Source organism: Catharus ustulatus, chromosome 9, assembly GCF_009819885.2.
Source record: "Catharus ustulatus isolate bCatUst1 chromosome 9, bCatUst1.pri.v2, whole genome shotgun sequence".
Lineage (NCBI taxonomy): Eukaryota > Metazoa > Chordata > Aves > Passeriformes > Turdidae > Catharus > Catharus ustulatus.
In genome coordinates, this window is record NC_046229.1 from 12835697 (window position 1) to 12854649 (window position 18953).

The following is an 18953-nucleotide window of genomic DNA, read 5'->3' on the forward strand; positions in this document are numbered from 1 at the left end:
ATTTTTGAGTCAGCACTGTAGTTGTATCAGAAGGGAAGTGTATGACTTGCTGTACTGTAGATAGTGTCTACAAAGAAACATTGCAAAATATTCAATGTCATCAATTTCCTCCCGTTTTCCTGGTGACTATAGTTTGAGACTTGAAAGATTTTTGTTCTTTTCTAGTTCTAGTTATTTTTTCCCTCACATAGGTGGGCCTGGCTCTGGCAAAAGTAGCCAATGTGAACAGTTAGCCAAGAAATACGGATTTGCTCACCTGTCCACTAGTGACCTTCTCCAAAATGAGTTATCATCATTATCAGAGAGAAGTGAATTGATCAAAGACATTGTGGAATGTGGTGAACCAGTGCCTGGCGTGAGTGATGGTTTTATTTGGGGTTCTAATGGTTAAACAAAGGCAGTAATAAGTATATTGTCTAAAACAGTAGAAATAGATACTGGAGCTGAATTTCAGTATTTCAGTAAATTTCAGTAAAATTAATCTGTAACCTCAGGGAGACATTTCCTCGTTGCCAAATCCATGGCACTTGTTTCCTTTTTCAGTGCCAGTATTTCTTTATGTTTCACATAGGCAATAAATTAGACATGAAATACAGTGAGACAGATGCATTGCAAAATATAAGTGTAAGTATAGGAAAGAGAAACTTTATGTCCTTTTTATAGTTTTACATTTCAGATTCAGAGCTGGTCCTCCTGGCAGCTATTTTAAATTACAGTACCTGCAGCACTTCCCTGCAGAGCTGGCTGACATCCCAGAGTAGCTGGACTGCAGCTTAATGGAGACAGTGAAGGCAGAGGTGTTGCTCTCAGCTGAACCTGACTTTTACATGGCAGGTCCACAGTCCCAACTCTGGGTGGGTCTTCAGCAACTGCAGCTAGGTCAGAGGATGTGTTTGTTAATAAAAGATTCTGGGAAATGCTGTTCAGGGAAAACCAAAAGCTGTGCTCAGGCTTGATTTTGATTGCTTTGCTCTTCAGTGTGTTTGGTCAGATGGGGTCACTTTCCATGTAATATAATTATACCAGTGACATAGCAAAATGCAATCAGACTGGAAAATGCTGCTGCAGTACTCTAGAGTTTCACAGGTATAAACATTCATTTTGAAACGATGAAATATTCTGAGCTATCTGGAGGGCACTTCGGGAAATCTTGGATGGATTGCAACATTAGATTTTTGTGGCACAGCTAGTCCTGAGGGAACAAAAAGCAAGGTGCCCTGCTACCTGCAGGACAAGAAAAACACCTGCATTCACAGGACAGCCAAACAGGGCCGTTTTCAAGGGTGTAGGACTAAATTCAGTGCAACAACAAACAAATTAATTAACCAACTAATTCCCTCTCTTTCCTCTACAGGGTGTTGTCCTACAGCTACTGAAGGAAGCCATGGTTTCCAAGCTAGGGGACACAAAAGGATTCCTGATCGATGGGTATCCCCAAGAGCTGAAAGACGCAGAAGAGTTTGAGAACGAGGTGACCACCCAATTGCAATGCTGCTGTAACTCCTGTAATTCTGGTGCTGCTTCAGTCCCTCTCTTCAGCTGATTGCATCAGGGACATGTAAAAAGCCAATCCAGCAGAGCTGTGCTGCTGATCATTGAAATTTTGGCACTCCATCAAGTATAGCAAATCTAGCTGTTGCCCTTACCTACACAGAATCTAGAATACCCTAGAAGGAGAAGTAAAGGCTGATCTTACCTAAATTTAATGTAAACCAGGAACAATTCACATTTAGTGGAAAACATAATTTTAGAACCAGTTTTTTGGTTCTAGTGGATAGTGCCGTACTGCTCATGAAAATCTGATCAAGCACTATCTGATGCAGGTTCATAGAAGTATGTATCTCCACAGTTAATATTTATTACCAGTAAGCCAGCTCTGCTAAAGCTTGCTGCCACTTGAAACAGCCAAACACAGATTTAATTTTTGTGATGAGTAACAGGTGGCACAGCCATAAAAAGAGCGTTCTGCAAGTGCCTGCGTGGCAGCTCCGAGAGTTATCGATTTCCTCAGGATGTGCTAAGACCTAGTGAGAACTCTCAGCCGTACATTTCTCAGTCTGTAGAAAATACCCTGTCTGAGCCTATGAATGAATCTGCCAGGGTTTAGGAGAAAATAAGTGGTGAATTTAGGGATAATAGTTAGTATTTGTCATATTATACTCCAAAAATGTCCTAAACAAGTTTATAAGGTAATAAAACTTCAGTGAATCCCCTGTTTTCTCACTAAGCCTTTGGCTGCTTTATTTAGTTGATTACCATAAAAGCCCAGCAGGATTTAGGTATCAAAAGCCAGACAAAATAATGAGAAATGGGATTTGCTATAGAAGCCATTCACAGTGATGTCAAATTATTAGTCCCTTTAATAAAATGCTGTAGACTGTTAGAAAGATGCTGGAGATTTCTTTGATTTCGTGTCTGACAAGGAACTATTTCAGGAGTACTGTTTCTCTGGCAGGCAGACATGTTCATGTCCTGTAGGCACTCATCTATATTGAGAAGTGGGATTTAGAGATTGGAGTGTCCTGCACTGAGGTATTGCCAGGTAAATAAATCTTAATGCATCCAGTGCTGAAGCAGAGCTCCTTGAAGTTCCCTGAAAGCAGCAAAAGATCCTGTAGTCCTGGACTGTGTTTGGCATTTGGAGTAAAAGACAAGGACCTCAAGTGACTATTTTGAACCTACTGTCACCTCTGTTGTGCCTTGAAAAGTGGATACACTTTTCACAGGCCAGCTGTGACCTGCTCAGTAAGACTGTGAAAGACTGTATTTTTTGAGATGATGCTTTGCCGTTCTTTCCAAAGGGTGATGAGAAGTTCTTAAATTATGATTGAATGAAAGAGGTGCACATTAGGCCTTACCAATTCATGGCAGTAAAGTACAGATGAATAATGCTACATATCTACATGATATCTAAAAAGCTTTATAATTGTTAATAAAGACCTGTTCTATTAGAAGACATCAAGAATAATGCTTATATTCCAGAGCTTGACTCATAAACAGAATGAGCTGTGTAGAACCAGCATGTTCTCCAGACAATTTTACCTAATTCCCTTCCATGATACAATTTTACTTTTACCGAGCCATAATTTTAGAGAAGCACAAAACTCTGTTCCCTCCTCAGCCTTTCTACAAGGTGAACAAACATTATTAAATTATATATTCCATGACACCAGGTGGGAAGTACCCAGTGAGACAGAGTAAAGACCCAAAACATTAGACTTATTATGTATGTATTATTTAAGCTAAATTGTGTCAGGAAAATAGTAATTTTTTAAAAATTAAAATGAAGGAAAAATTGCTGTAATACCTGATAAGGGCATTAATTTCACTTTTTGTGGATTTTAGTTTGGAAGAAAGATATTTCTGTAATAGTTTGAATTCCATATAGCAACACTGAAAATTTTAAGAAAACCATGTAAATCTTTCACAAGCAAATCAGACTGAGTATATCAAGCAGGATAGTGTTATCTGCTCCTATCAGTCAGCAGACTACATCATATCCTCATTGTAAAGTGGTGAGTATAACTGATAAAAGAAATTATTTCCCATTTATTCTATTATAATTTAAAACAGACCATGGAATTCCTCATGTAAAACTGGAAGGGAATAACTTCTCACCATCCTAATCCAGTTATACAAAAAGGGCATTTGTTTAAATCATTGATTAAGACCACATATATTTTTAACTCTCTAAGTCTCCTGCACTATTAAAACTGCCTTGTTGGTTTTTTTAATCCCCAAACCCAGTGCTGCTACAGCTAATAGCATTAATGTTTTCTGTGTGGAAGAAATGGGTAGATAAAAGCCTGTCATTGAACTGCCTGATATAATCCCTTGGCTTCAGCTTCTCTTAGAAAGCCATTAGGGGTAGTAGAAAGGTCAACACAATCCAGACATTCTCAGTCAAATGCAGAAGGTCTGACATAAAATATTTACATTTAGAATATTTCTTCCTTTAAGGGCTGTCAACAAAGATAACAATGACAATTTCCATATATTGGTCATTTAGACTTTCTTTGCTGTGGCCATGGTAAAAATATGGTTTTGTAATGGTCACTAGTGTGAAGAGCAGTCATTTTTTTCCAAGTCTTTTCATTTTTTCTAAAAAGTGTTTTCCAGATCCCTGCTGGGAAAGGGAAGGAATGAGAAAAAGACGGAGAGTGTCATTGAAGGATGAAATACATAACTGCATGGAAAATTAACTTTTTTTCCCCACTGATCCTGTAACACCTGTGTTTTGCTCGAGACAGTGGGATTTACCACTTTGGACTCAGCCAGGCAGTTTTTGTTCATACAAAATCTTGTATCTATGCCTGACCAGTACTATGCCTGAGTAGGGTGCATAACAGTGCATTCCAAGATTTATGCTAAATTGAATACATATTTTTCAGTATTTCAGGGAAAGAATGATGAGGATTTGTGTTTAGAACTTTTGGCTCTCTCCTGAAATACCATAAAGAACATTTTGCTCTTCTCTTTCTTGCCATTTCTTTTTTTTTCATAAAGTACTGCAAAGATCTATGATCAAATGTAAAGAGAGATGATTATTTATGATCTTTGCTGGGCCTAAGAATAAAAATAAAGAAATCTGTATTTATTTTTATTAGAGAAAAGGACATACTCTCCCTCATGACCAGTTTGGCACTAGCCAAACAGCATTAAATGACCAGCTTCCCACAGAATTTGGAAATTCCTTGCCAATTTGAAAATGCAGAGAAATGCATCACATCCTTCCTTTACAGCATAGGTAGGAATAATGTGGGTACACTGCAAACAAGGACATAAAATACTGTGTAACATAAAGTAATACACTGGATGTATTCCTGTGAATATTTGATGGTCCCTGAGCCTGTCTGTTGTTACTCATTTCCATCTCAAGTGGGTACACTTTTATGTGGACATTTCCTGCTACTGCATCTTGAAATACTGAACTATAGTTTACCACTCCCTTTTCACACATTGAACAAAGAAAAGGCTACAAATATAACTGAGTCAAGCATTCCTTAAGTCCTGTACTGTTTCCATCAAGCAAATAATGAACTGATGCTCTTCAGTCCAAGTAACCAGAATTTGTCAGATCCTATCTCTTTATCATCTCTCTGTGTAGAGCACAGGCAAGCACAGCCTTGCTTCTCACTGCTGGCACCCCTTAGTGCTACTACAATGAACAGTGTTTGTTAATAAGCATGATTTCTCCACAGACAAATACTATTGGCTAATAAATTCTTTTGTGACTGTTATCCAGACAAAACCTGTTTTACTGGACCAGTACTTCGAATGTTTGTTGGTTTTCCTTTGTCTCTAGATTGGGGAACCAAAGCTCGTGCTCTGCCTGGACTGCTCTGCAGAAACCATGAAAAGTCGCCTGCTGATGAGGAATCAGAGCAGTCAGAACTCTGAGGACACTCAAACCACTGAGGAAAGAATTGAAAGCTACTACCAAGCATCAAACCCTCTGACTGCATACTATGGAAGCAAGACACAGTTATGCAAGGTAAATTATTTGACCTTCTAAATTAAAATATTGCATTTTACTTCAATTATATGAGCAGTATTTGGAAAACACTGACATGACACCATTTATGAACTGCTCCCACACTTTCGAGTTGTTCTCATTTTACAATTCCCTTATTTGCTTGCAACTTCTACAAACTTCTGAGTTCCACATGACACTTTGAAAGAAAAAACAATAGGTTTATCCTTAGTCAGAGAATGTATCCTGAATCAGTTACCCATCTGTATAGAATCTCAAACATAAATTCTGGGAAACTTTTCTTTAAGTATTAGGATTTATTACTCTATAACATCTTTCAAAATTAGGATGAAATATTATGTTAATCCAAACCCCTTTAGTAAAACTTTCAAAACTGACAGTGTATATCCTGAAATAAAACAGACCTGCATACAAAAATGATCTTTTTGCTGGAATAAATAACATATTTATATTAATTTCAGAGGATTACCTCAGTTTACACCTGCTCAGGATGTGATATTTAAAGCATTCTTTTTATTCTATAATCAATACTTTACAGAGAAGCGAGAAAAGTTCCATCAGCACGCTTAGCTGGCACCTTTGTAGACTCATTTACATAGGATTTGGGGTTTTTCTTTTTCCTTTATTTCTCTGCTTTGTCATGGAAAACTGTCCCTTAGTTCAACTACAGAAAGGTCTAGTCCTACTGCTCTGTCTTGTCCTAAAAGAGAAAGAATCCAATAGTAGTTTCTGGAAATATTATGAGATGTATTTTTTCTAGAGGCTGTAGCAAACATACAAATCAGCTGCCCCAAAGTTTTCTCCTTTGCATAGTTTCAAAAAGAGAAATGTCCAGCTAATTTGTGCACCAATATCCTGACCTGAGGACAGAGTAAATGACACATTGCTGAGAAAAATGATACTCAAAGGAAGAATCCTGATCTGTGGCCTTTCCCAACCCCAACAATACGTGCACATAAGACAAAGTCTAAGTGGCAGAAAAATGTTCCTACTTACTTTTCATCTTTAGGCTTACAAATGATTATGTGGTTTATTTGTTTTTCTTTGAGAAGCTATCTTGCCAAAATTGCAAGGATGTGCCTAAGAATTCAGTGCAATACACAATACACCAACACAGCAGAATGCCAAGGAAAACAGAGCTCTGTCTCAATATCCTATTCCAGGAGGCTGTGCCTACCACAGTGTTTCCCCTTCTGAAGCATCAGGGAAGTGACAGCCCCAAAGAGACTGAAACCACACTTAACCACACGGATTTCGCAGTCATGGTCTGCCTCATTTCACTTGACATGGACTTTCCTTGCCCTTCCTTAAAGCTTTTGCTGAAAGTTCCTGCTCCATCCCCTACATAATGGCAAAACATGCAGTCTTTTCTTTAAAGTTTTGGGGAAGCTGACATTGTATGTTTGCAGAAAATACCTGTGCTTTGCTTGAACAGTGCCTACACTACTTTTCTTACATTATCTGAACTTGCTTCTGGTGAATGTGGTGTTTACCATATATCCATCTTCCAGGATGAAAGCTCTGTAAAATCAGCTTTATAAACATTATTGTGGAAAACATATTTTAAAACTATTTTAGTAGTGAATATGTTTAATCGACATGTGTTGAAGAAAGCAGAGAGTGAAGGGGAAGTTTGCAGTTCCCAAGACATGAGGTTAGTTTCTCACTTATAGCAATAGATTTTATACACAGCCAATTGACATTAGCAGCCACTGGGTGTCTTCTGAATGATGAAAGTAAATTCAGGTGGAAAGCAGAAAAACTGACAATAATAACTTCTCATCAAATATATCAAATATAACTTCTGACTGCAATTTTTTTTTTTTGGTGCAGGCTAGGCTAAAATAGTCTTTGTTGTTGTTGTTGTTATATCATATACACACACACAGAAGTCTGAGACTTTACCTAGAGGCGGTCTAACATGTTTCATATTTTAGTTTCCAATTTTAATGAAAAAAAATCACATATTTTCAGTGTTGGAGATTTGTTCATTCCTAAGTGGGTTTATCACTCTCCAACACTGGCCAATGTTGGCTGAAGAGGTTAATGCCCCCATGGAGATGCTGCTGCCTCTATAACTCTGTTTCCTGAAAGAACAGTGTGTGTGTGTTTCCTATCCACTTCAGACAAACCCACCATAGTTAATTTACCAGTGTTGATTTGAAGACCTCTTAAAATAAATTCTCATCTATATTAATGGATTTATTTTAAATCAGCCATGGACTTCCACGTAACTACAGATCAGAGGCTAGTGTGCTCTTTTTCTTAGGTAAAGCTGGTGAGATCCAATAGCCTCTGGGAAGCAATGCCTTCCTGAGGGTGCTGTTTGGAGATCCAGATCAGTCTGTGATCCAGGATCAGCAATGGCCAAAGCATCTCAAGAGAAGCTGTTTAGGAGAGGAGGAGGAGTCTAAAAGACTCTTTGACTCCTTCCTAGGTTTGGTTTTTTAACAGAAGCAGCTCTTCAGTGAAAGACCCTCATGAGCTTTATATCCCTTGGGATTGCAGCAATGCACTTTCTTAAGCATGCAGGAGTGGATGTTGAAATTCTAGAGGAATATTAGAGTCCAAATCCTGCTAATTTCCATGAACCTTTTCTAGCCAACTTACTGCAGAGTGTGGCTAAGGACCACTAAATTCTAGGTATTAGTTGTATAAGTGGTCATGTTTAATGGGGCTTGACTGTAGCACCCAGCTCCACCTTGCCACAGAGAAGAAAATCAGAAATAGACTTGTGTAACAAGAAAATGGGGTTGGCATACTGATATAATTTAATTTCTCCAGGAAAGTATATTTAGGGTTGGACAAAATTTTCCACAGACTAGGAACAGCACATGACAACAGTGGGATGTATTTAACTTGTCCTATCCACTCCAAAGGCTTTCAGTCCTGAAACAGGCTGATTAAATATGCAAATGTAAAATGCAGTCCTGGGCAGAAGGCCAGCAAAAGGTCTGGTGTGGGAATTAGATGTTGGCTGTGCACTCAGCAGAGGAGGAGCTGATCTGTCACACCACATCAAGGTATGGTGAGAGTACAGCATCAAATGAGCTTTCTTACTCTGTGCATTGGAACAGGAGTTAGGGCATGGTTGGATGGAGCCTGACAAACAGTGCAGACAGAAAAACTCAGCTCTGACCTGGCTTCCTCTGCAGTCTTTGGGAATTCTCTCCTTGCTTTACTTGCACAGAAGAGACAAAGGTTGTGGTTGTAACAGCATTCCCCTTTTTATGCTCGAGGATGTTACGACTTTCCCCATCCTGGAGTTATTGTGCATAGGTCCATTCATAACTAACTAATATGGTATGTGGAACTGGAACATTTTTCCATTCTACTGACCTCTGAGCAAGAACAGTGACCTGGTGAAGCTGACAAAAGCTCAGGACTGTGTTGGAAATTGCCCTTTGGCCAAGATTCCCTCTTTGTGTTTCTGCTCAGCAGTGGAGGCTTGAGGCATGGACAGAGGGTGAAGGCTGGGGAGCAGATGAAACACCTGTGAACCTGACAGGAATAAACAACAGCAGTCCTTCCAGCACCCTGCTGACATGAAGAACTGTGTACATAATTGCAAGGGAAGATGAACTGACTGAAGAATGAAGGGCAAAAGCAACAGTGTCCTCACTTTTCTGCTAAGGCATTAAGTTTCTAAATTTTGTTCTGGAAGGAAAAGTAGTTGTGACTAATAAGTTAGAAATTTTTCAATTTTTTTTTTTTAAAATCATGTTTTGGAGATTTACTTTAATATGCCATAATTTCTTTTGTAGTCAGTTACACAACACCCACCTGCTGCTAAGGACAGCAAGTGGCTGCTTTTCAGTAAAGACCTTGTACAGGAAATGCAAGGGCTGAAAGCATTGCCTCAAAAACACTGCCGGCAAGCTGCCTGGTTCTCTGGGAATCAGGTGCTTCAGATAAATGACATTAAATTAAATTAAACAAAATGCATTACAGTAGTAGTAAGCAGACAGATACTGTTAGTATTAAATCTTATTTCCAAGTGAGTTCCAAGGCAGTTGGACAGAAAAGTGAATCTGAAATTTAGTAGACACCTACTTGTGTTTTGACATGGCTAAATGTAAATCCCTTTGAATATATGGCCCTCTCTCTACTGAGAAGAAAGAGAGAAAAAAATAAGAAGATTGTTTTTAATATCTGACTCATCCTTTAAAGCTTTTCTGAAGTGACAGTATGTAGGAGGGTAGTAAGTGAAAGAGAAGAGCAATGCCTTGGTAGTCAAGCAAGACAGCCCTGATCCTACCTAGCTAACATAAGACACCTAGTAGGTGTCTTACATACAAATTTCCTATTCAAAGTCTGAGGAAAAGGGCATGAGTATAACAAATAAGCCAAGCAGGTCAGAACAGAGGATTAAGGGTGTCCAAAAACTTCGACTATTTCAGATCACATGCTATGAAAGCTTAGCCTACAAAGTCCAGCTTAGCCAGAAGTTCGTTTTTCTGTGCTTACTTCTTTTCTTGTTCTTATTTTTTGTCACAGTGTTGTTCTACCATTTCCTTCTAAAATCACTTGCAGTCACATTTTCCATAACCATTATGAAAGAACATGTGACCATCCACCCTCTCCCAGTCTCCCACTTGTGAGCCTTCCCTGGCTGATCCCATTATAACTGTGTGGGGGGAGGGGCAACTTCCCCCTTTCCAGAAGGGGTAATCAATGGTAATAGGGAGAGCAGTTATGTGCTTTATTTCCATCTTTTGAAAGGTTCTCAGAGACCCATTAACCCTGATAGATAAGGATGTGGGGAACAAAGGAACAAGTGATTCTCTATTCCCCTTTTGGTGCTTCATAGCCCATTAGATGAGAAACTGATGTAGAAAGGTACATCAGAAACGTTAGCAGGAGATCATAGATAAAACACAGCAGAAAATGCATGCTAATATGAATAGGTCTGGGGCAGTGTGTTTTCAGTGGATTTAGACAGCTTGATCCATTGCTTTGAGAACCAGGTGCTGCACAGTCTCAGAGAGATTTTCTAACATACTCTAGACAAAGACATAAATGTTAGTGACAACACAGCTGAACTGGACTGACCTTCAGTAAGAAGCTTCTAACTACTGAGTTCATTCCAGAGTCTATCCTCAGCCATCCCCTCTACACAGTCAGGCTCTTCTCAGTGTCAGTACATGTTTAGAGTTCTAAATTTCAAAACCTACAACAAATGGAGATTTGTTGATAGAAAACTTAATTGGTTGATTTTAATGGCAAAAGGAGCAACACTGCATATAGGGATGGTTACTCCAGTGATTTTTTCACATGAGCTCATTAAATTTCTCTCTATTTGAAGTTACCAAAAGCCATAGCTGCATTTCAAAACTGTGGGAAACTGTGTATGGATCTTGTTTTATGAGAAGCCAGCCTTAAACAGCCTTGAAAACAGACCTAATTTATGAGGTTTGTTATAACCTGAGGAAGAGAAAGACACAGTTTTTGTCTGGAGCTACTGAGAGCATAGTTGAATTACTGTGGTACTAGATATGAATGATTGGCACATTAAGTTAGGTTTTGCACCGTGATGTTAAGTTAGTTTTATGAATTGGGCCTTTGTTGTTTAGGAGGCCAGTATGGGAAGCACTGGGGCTGTCACTAGTCAGGCTCATCTATATATTATTGCTACTGTTAGGAGGTCAGCATTCCAGCCCATCATAAAGCACGGCGGTTTCCATGCTCACAGAACTAATTCTTCGTTGCAACTCCCTAGACCTAGACCTAGACCTGGGTATCAGTCCCAGCTCTAAAGAGGTCACCAAAAAGCCAGTGGCAATCAGCTGTGCTGATAAGGTTAGATCAGTTAGACAGTGCAGAAGTATTTCTGAAGTAAAGAGATAATATAAATACATATTGATAGCTTTAAATGGCTGTGGTCTTCAACTGCATGCAGTATATTTCTAGCGGGATATCCATATGGAAATAGTTGTCTTGGCAGTTGAGACAGGCCAAACAAGGTGTTTTACAGCAGTTGAGATGAGAGTTGATGGTTTTGTTTAAACTGGAGAAAGACATTTGGTTCAGAATGGTTCCTCACTCCCATTTTCTCTTTGCTACTAGTAAGTACCCCCCACTTCTGAACACTTCTGAGCCGTGCAGCCCTTGTGGGAGAACTGCCCTTTCTAAGGCATCAGCACATGCCTGCTCTGCTGAGCTCTACAAAAACCAGCAGCACCAAACTCCATGAAGGGCAGAGAGGGCAGCAAGGGAAGGGGGAGCTGGCCAGGGCACTGAGGGGAGCTCAGCTCACTCTGTCACACACCCTTGCAGTGGGCCCCAGGGGACAGGCCCCAGGCGGGCATGGCTCCCTAAAGGAGCCGGTTGGGTACCCAGTGCTGGAACAGGCTGGTGGGATGTGCCAGCACTTTCCACAGGATGCAATGGGCACCAAACCTCACAGCATCTGAGATGCCACCAAGAGTGCAAACCAAGCTCCCTGCCGGATCTCTGCAAGGAGCAGCTGCTGACTCCCACACAAGACTCAGCACCAAGGGACTTCGAGGTACATGGGCTGCAGTCAGCTGTACAGGAGCTGGCTGCAAGACCTCACATCTGAGCAGAATTTCTTGGCCTATTTAAAAATACATTTATTTTAATATGAACCTCCTTTAATTCTTCTGCAGACCAAAGAGATGGCAGAAAGTATTATAGGCAGGGATGTCCCCTTCAAACACTACAGTTGTCTGGCTTTCTAGTCAGCAACTTGGAGATGAAAATGCAGCAGTTCAGAAAAAGATCCTTTCATGAAGTTGTTATGGGTCCATTTAATCTTGTGCACACTTCATGTCATGCATACATGAAAGACTTAAGCATGGAGAAGCAGAGAAGAATCTTGCTTTTGTGTAAAGACCAAAGCTCTCAGCAGGCATTTGAGGAAAGGAATAATCAGCAGAAGCATCTGCGTGGAGTATGCAGCCAGTGTGAAAGCTGCTTCTGTCACTGCTGTGAGGGCAAAAGACAGCTCTCCTTCCTCAGGTGACACAGCATGGGATGGACGTGAAACTCATTGCTCAGAACAGCTCACTTCTGCCTCACGTTTTCCAGGGAACACAGACAAGTATTACTGGCTGCAAGTGCCATTTCTCTCTGCTGAAATGCAGCTCTCTCATCTTCAGCACAGGAAAATACATTGGTCTTGTTTTCATGAAGTACAGTCATGAAAAATAGCTTGGTCAGAAAACTGAATCTTTGGGGTATTGAAGAAAAGAATTGCTTCAATGAAAGTTGAGTTCTTATACCACAAAAGCAGTGCCCTTATAAATGATAGGGGCAAAGGATGTCATAAAACCAGAACCAGTTCACCAAGTTTCCAAATACAAATGCACTGGAATTCATTGATGTGCTAAGTTACTGTGGAGCGGCCAAAGCCCCGAGTGCTGTGCAGCCCTTCTGAAGGACCTCGACAGGTTGGAGTGATGAGCAAAGAGCCCCTGGCAACTGTTCTGTATCAAAGGTGGAACTGTAAAACATGAGTGGGTACTTCAGAGTTTAAGCTCCCTCACTTGACTAATGTACTTTGCCACAGACAATCGAGCCTGCAGGACCTTCTTACGGAAATCTGAGGATACAAAATAAGTAATCTGGTTTATCGAAGCTGCTCCTCTACATTAGAATGTTTCTACCATGAAGCAGAACAACTTTCATTTTATGTTAGACCGCTTTTTTGTGCCAGTGTTTAGATTCTAAGATAATTTTTTGTAACTTAATCAAAACTGATTTTTTCCCTGCTTCACAGGTTGATGCAGAAGGAACACAGGAGGATGTTTTCCTGGAAGTCTGCAAGGCAATTGACTCTTTTCTGAAAAAGGAAGAGGCAGCATTTTGTTTGTCACCAGAAACGCAGTAATGGTGTGTAAGGTGTGTACGCAGCCTCGACCATGTGCACCCCACAGCCATGATTTGCTGGTCAAAGCACTGCTGCTTCCCTGAGAGGTATCTGGAATTTGTGCATGTGGTGTGTTACTTTAGATGAAATCTTTGTTCTGACAGTACACTCAACAGAAAGTGGTCTGTATGCTAACCCCACCCTAAGAACTGTGTTTTGTTTTCTTGGGTGTTTGCTCTTCACATGTTAGAAGCAGCAAGGTGGGCCAGCTCTGGGTTTGTATTTCATGGTCACACACATTCCATGGGAAACGGGAAAGTGCCTGGCCAGCAGGGAGCTCTCCACCACCCCAGTCACAGTCCAGCAGACTGACATTAGGGTTATTGCATACAAGTTTCCCATTATTATTTTCTTTTCATTAACAGTATTAATTTTTGTGGTATCACTTAGCTTGTTCTTGGGCTTTAGTGACTGAAACCTGTTCTCTTTAACATGCAGCTCCAAGAGAGCTGGAATTAGTCAAGCTGCAAGTTAAAATAAACTCTTTACACATCCCCAGAACAATGTTGCAAGGAGACAAATTCATTGAATACACAGTTGAATGTTGTGGAAGTCTGTCAATCCATTTTTGGGGACCACACACCATTTTTGAGACAGTCTTGTCTTCTGCTAGGAATGTTATGATTTTATAACTGACTTCCCAGTTTTGTGAGCTGAGAATGATTATTGTATTGTATAGTTAAATGCAATCCAGTAATAATCCATTATTAACAGCAGTTGTGCTATAGCTATTAAAGTCCATATGTAAAGTTGGTTATGAGCCAGAATATCTCATGTCATCTTTCAAGTGTTTCAAATGCAAAATTCAGATCATCATCTGTTGTCTTGTACTGGCATTGCCAAAACTTGGGAGGGTTTGGTGGGGTGGGAAACCAAAAAAAAAAGGAAAATGTCAGGGATTATTTGATTCATGTTGCTTGCACCTTTAGTAAGCCATTTATCTGTAATCTGAAAAAAAGTCTGTAAAAGTGCTATCGTATTTCTGTTAGGTTAAATAAAATATTGTGGAGTTTCTTTGTTAATACTGACAGCTAAATAAAAGCTTGTTTGACATTCCTGTAAAGTAACTGCATCCTCTTACTGGAACTTCTGGATGAATTCACAGTGAAAGTGGGTTGCATGATTGCTTGTACTGTCAAAGGTGTACTTTATGCAGCAGATTTGCATTTTTAAAGTTACCTTTCTTGTAATGAAGACGTAATACAAATAAAAGATACAAAAATGAGGAGTAATGATTTCTGTTACAGTATATGTGGGTTTAATCCTTTTCAAAGCACAGTACATGACTTGAAAATATAGCTCAAATCAGCATGCTTACAGAGTATGTCCTTTTTCCAAACAGGGCAGATTCTTCTGTTTCCTTTTCTTCCTTAGCATTTGCCCTGTAGATGCTAATTCAATTATTTTTTAGGGTCTGTTTTACATACGTTCTTATCCTTCATATCCTGGATGTTCCTTCTTTCCTGGGTCCTTCTATAGCCTACATTTTACCTCTGGTGCTCAGGAAGTGCTTCTCCAGCTCCAGCCAGTGCCATTGAGCAGCAGCAGCAGCGCCTGCAGTACCACACCAGCCCCAGAGGGCAGCTCTGGCCACATGCACCAGCAGCTGCTGCTGGAGGTGCTTCTTTTTAAAAGTAGAATACTCTGCAGTTACCATCAAGTTGCAAATTCATCTGGGTAGGTTTTCTGGAGTATTTTCTATGGTATTTAAATTACAGTAGAAGTTATAAAGTGAGGAGTCTCGTACTTGTGCAGGATGGGAACAAAGGCAACAATCAGCTGCTATTTTGTTGGGGTTTTAAAAATCAAATTACAAAAATTATTTACCATACACTTTCAGTTTAATTTTTCTTTCTGTTTCTGTCTTTTCTGTGGAAAAACCAAAATCCCATGCTTGGTTTGGTGTATGTGCATTAGATACCTATTTGCATACGTTCATAATGTATGCAGGAGAAATAGTTGTATATGCATGCATAGGGAAACATTAATATTTATACATATTCAATAAAATAGGACTTATCCAAGACACTTTTTTTTGGGTGATTCAGACTTGAAATTATCCTTTGGCTTCCAACCTTGTTCAAAGGGTACCAAGATCTTTCGTTCTTTCCAAGCTATCCTAAATTGATGACTGAGTATTTTCTCTAATTTACTTTTCTTATTTTATTCCCATGATTTTTTCAGGATATAAACAGAAAATTAATGTTACCACAGATCCTCTTCCTGATAATACACCTTCACCAACTCTAGTTTCCTATAAAGACCATGAATTATGTGGAAAGTATATTTTTATGGTCTTAGAAAGTCTCTCAGAGCAGTATCTTTTTTCCAATTAAAACTAAAATACATCATGTGAGTTTTGTGTTGTGTTTTTTTAAGGTTTATTAAATTTATCTAAGTATATGAGATACATGAGATACGTTTACATATGATACTTTCTCAGTGTTTTAGTAACTGTACTGTATTACTTTCTAAATAGATTAAATACCTAAATTCTTTTTTCTGAAGCAAAAAATAGCTACACCTAAAGTTACTGCAAAAATACTGACCAATTTATAATTAAAGTTTCTAGGTGCAGCCAGCCAGTTATCCTTCCTATTGCCATCTTTTAAAGTCAAATCCATTTGTTTTCTAGCTAATTGCTCTGAGTATTCTAGTTTCAAAGCAACTGGAAGTCTATTACAGTTATAAAATAATCAAGTGTTTCTGAATCACAAGCTATACATTTCAATAAAAAATATATTAAGTAAAATATGTCACAATAATTACAAAGCTTCTCAGACAATGGTATACACTGTACCAAGGCTACTAAAATCTGGATTTTCTGTGATCTGACAAAGAAGTCTGTGAGTGAGGAAGGAGAGAACTGGAATGCTAGTCCTGCCAGGGCCAGAGCTACCCCAGCCCTGGTGGGAGCAGTGGAGGCAGCACAGCCGGGGCTGTGGGACCCATCCAAATGTCTGGAAACACTTTCTTGATTAAAGAGTCAGAACTACACAGAAAGGAAGTCACAGCAAGCATTCTATATATAAACAGACTGTATCCACATAGTTTATTTCTCACAGTTCTCCTGACAATTGAACATTATTTAAGAACATACTGTATACACAGATAAGAAGAAACATACAAAATGTTTTAAATGATGCACAACAAAATCCAGCAGTATAAAAGAATGCATGTGAACCCTTGCTCACTGCTCAGGCTAAATTTAATCACTGTTTAAATAGTAATAAAAATACAATCTTTCATGGATCTTGTGCAGACTACAAAAGAGGAAAAATTATTACCATATATATGATTTATATTAGGCAGTTTTCTTTGATGAGTTGCACTAACAACTCCAAATACAGAGGCAGAAGGCTGTGTATTTTATTTTAAAGGAGTAAATGTTGAGTATTAGAGACTTTACACAGTTACTAGCACTGGCACTTTTCACCATATTTTGTACACATCACATGATCATCTTATATAACATTACATTTAAAAAATATATCTGAGTGACAATTTTATAACATTCACACAACATGAGCTGGTTAAGGAAGCAATGCCACAGTTGCCCCCTGTAGTGCTTCACTGTTGGTAAATAGAGTTCATCGTGGTTTTAAAAAAAAAATTTTAAAAATTGAAGGTCAACATGATTAAGCAGCTCCGATTTAATAAAGGCCCGTAGCCAACCATCGCCGAGACAGTGAGTATTTTTAGAGTACAGCCTAGAAGCAAACACTGTCATTGGTTAAAACCTTGCCTAAAGAAGTCAGTTACTGTGCTGAAAACTATTTCACAACAAAACTGCAAGCTACTAAACTGTTTTTATAGAAATACTTCATCTCCTCTGGATCTCATTATAACCAAGTTCTTCAAAGCCTTTGGAATTTACTCTATCTTTAATGTGTGCTCTCATTTCTGGCTCACCCTTTTGTATGTATTTCTTTTGTTTAGATTCACCACCTATAAGTGACTAACGTGGTGAAAGAAAATCTCCCAGTGAAACCGTCTGCACACTAGGAATGTTCAGCTGCTGTTCAGTGATCTAGAACCATGACAGCTCAAAGCTGTAGTTTGACAAGTACACCCAGGAAGCTGTCATGCTGTGAGTGACATTTCAGGGAAAGCAGAGTCTTTCCAAAATGTGCACAGAATTAACAATGGTGCCATTGTTATTTTTCAAAGAGGATAGTAAACCCAAGATGGTAGATCTGCTTCCCATGTCATCTATTTGCTGGAAAGTAGTTTGGGTCAAGATAATTGTAACTGGTGCCCTGGGACATGCAGTAGTCTCTGTCTAAAAATGTCTCTGCTCTGTAAATAGGTTCTAACTGGTGATCTTCCTTATGAATCTCTGTTTCATGCAGACTGCAAGGGAAAGAAAAAGATAACAGTTTAAAAGTCAAATATTTTCCTTATCTTTAACTTTCAGAAACAGTGATCATATGAACAGATTCATACCAAATTGGATAGCAATTCATTCATAAAGTCTAATTCCCCCCTCTATTTAACTGTACCAAACCTATCTGTCCACTGTATTAAAAAAATTATACATCCAAAATCTGCTTACAAAATGTATCTCTCACAAAGAGATGCTAAATTATCTTCCACTTCACAACACAGGACACGTGTCCTGTGCTGGAGCAAACATTTCCACCCTACATAGCAATTACGCAGCAGAGAGATTCAACAGAGATTCAAGCTAATGACAAACAACAAGTAGAAGCACAGGCTGCTCACCAGTCAGAACATGAATCACAGAAATCCAAGGACATTTCTGGAGGGCAGTCTTGGCAGTGCCACCGAACTCCCTGGATAGGTTCAATCCCGCAGTTATCACACTGTGGAGCAGATGCAAGAGCACTGAGAAAACAGCAACTGGAGGCACTTCCATTGCTGACAGCGCACCCCAGCTCACCACATGGAAATCTCTGTGTGTCCCTGTGCTACTGCCAGCCCACACAGCTGCATTCTCCTCACCACAGACCACAATGCATTCATGGATATAGAAGTTCTCATTCTCTAGGAGAGGCCCTCCAGAGCCCTGAGGATCCATCAAGCTTTTGCTTGCTTCTCACTCCCCAAATGCTCCACCTTGGCATTATCCTGCTGCAGAGAAGCAGCCCAGCCCTGCCTGCAGACACTGCTTATCCTCAGGTGCCTCTAAGAAGTGCTGTGACACAAGGACATGATGTTTCACACAAGTGCAGCCACATGGAGTGTCGGCCCTTCCATGGCAGAAGGAAGCAGTAAGACAGGAGAGCAGCAGAGCTTGGATCAGGGCACAACAGGGCACACTGATGCTCTGGAAATTTAGTGACACATCACGGGTGGGCTGGACTAAAAGCCAGATGGCCAGGAAGGAAGGGGAATATATATTATACACATTGTGGAATACACATATTTTGTTCAAAACTGAGGTCTAGAACTAAAACTGAGCAAGAAGACAAGAACTAATCCCAAGTGTAAGAGTGCGGCATGAAGAGAAAAAAAAAAAACAAAGTAAAAAAACCCATGAAAGACTAGATTAAAAAGTCACAGTGGTATAAAAGAGGGGAAGAAATACAAAAATATTTGATAAAA

At 39.5% G+C, this 18953-nt stretch overlaps 2 protein-coding genes across 5 annotated transcripts in view; one reads left to right on the forward strand and one right to left on the reverse strand.

Annotated features, from left to right (window-relative positions):
- Window positions 1–14610, forward strand: part of AK5 (adenylate kinase 5) — an 88461-nt gene extending 73851 nt beyond the window's left edge. The window contains 4 exon segments of the mRNA XM_033067788.2: window positions 192–355; window positions 1355–1471; window positions 5306–5494; window positions 13236–14610. Coding sequence (XP_032923679.1) covers window positions 192–355; window positions 1355–1471; window positions 5306–5494; window positions 13236–13346 — 581 coding nt within the window. The 3' untranslated portion in view covers window positions 13347–14610.
- A 1795-nt stretch (window positions 14611–16405) lies between these two features.
- The window catches only part of ZZZ3 (zinc finger ZZ-type containing 3), a 57488-nt gene continuing 54940 nt past the window's right edge, over window positions 16406–18953 (reverse strand). For all 4 annotated transcript variants that reach the window (XM_033067786.2, XM_033067787.2, XM_033067784.2 and 1 more), the window contains exons 12-13: window positions 18111–18211; window positions 16406–17738 (exon numbers count right to left, since the gene is read on the reverse strand). In XM_033067786.2, the coding sequence (XP_032923677.1) occupies window positions 17594–17738; window positions 18111–18211 (246 nt within the window). In that variant the 3' untranslated portion in view covers window positions 16406–17593. The remainder of the gene's footprint in view (window positions 17739–18110; window positions 18212–18953) is intronic.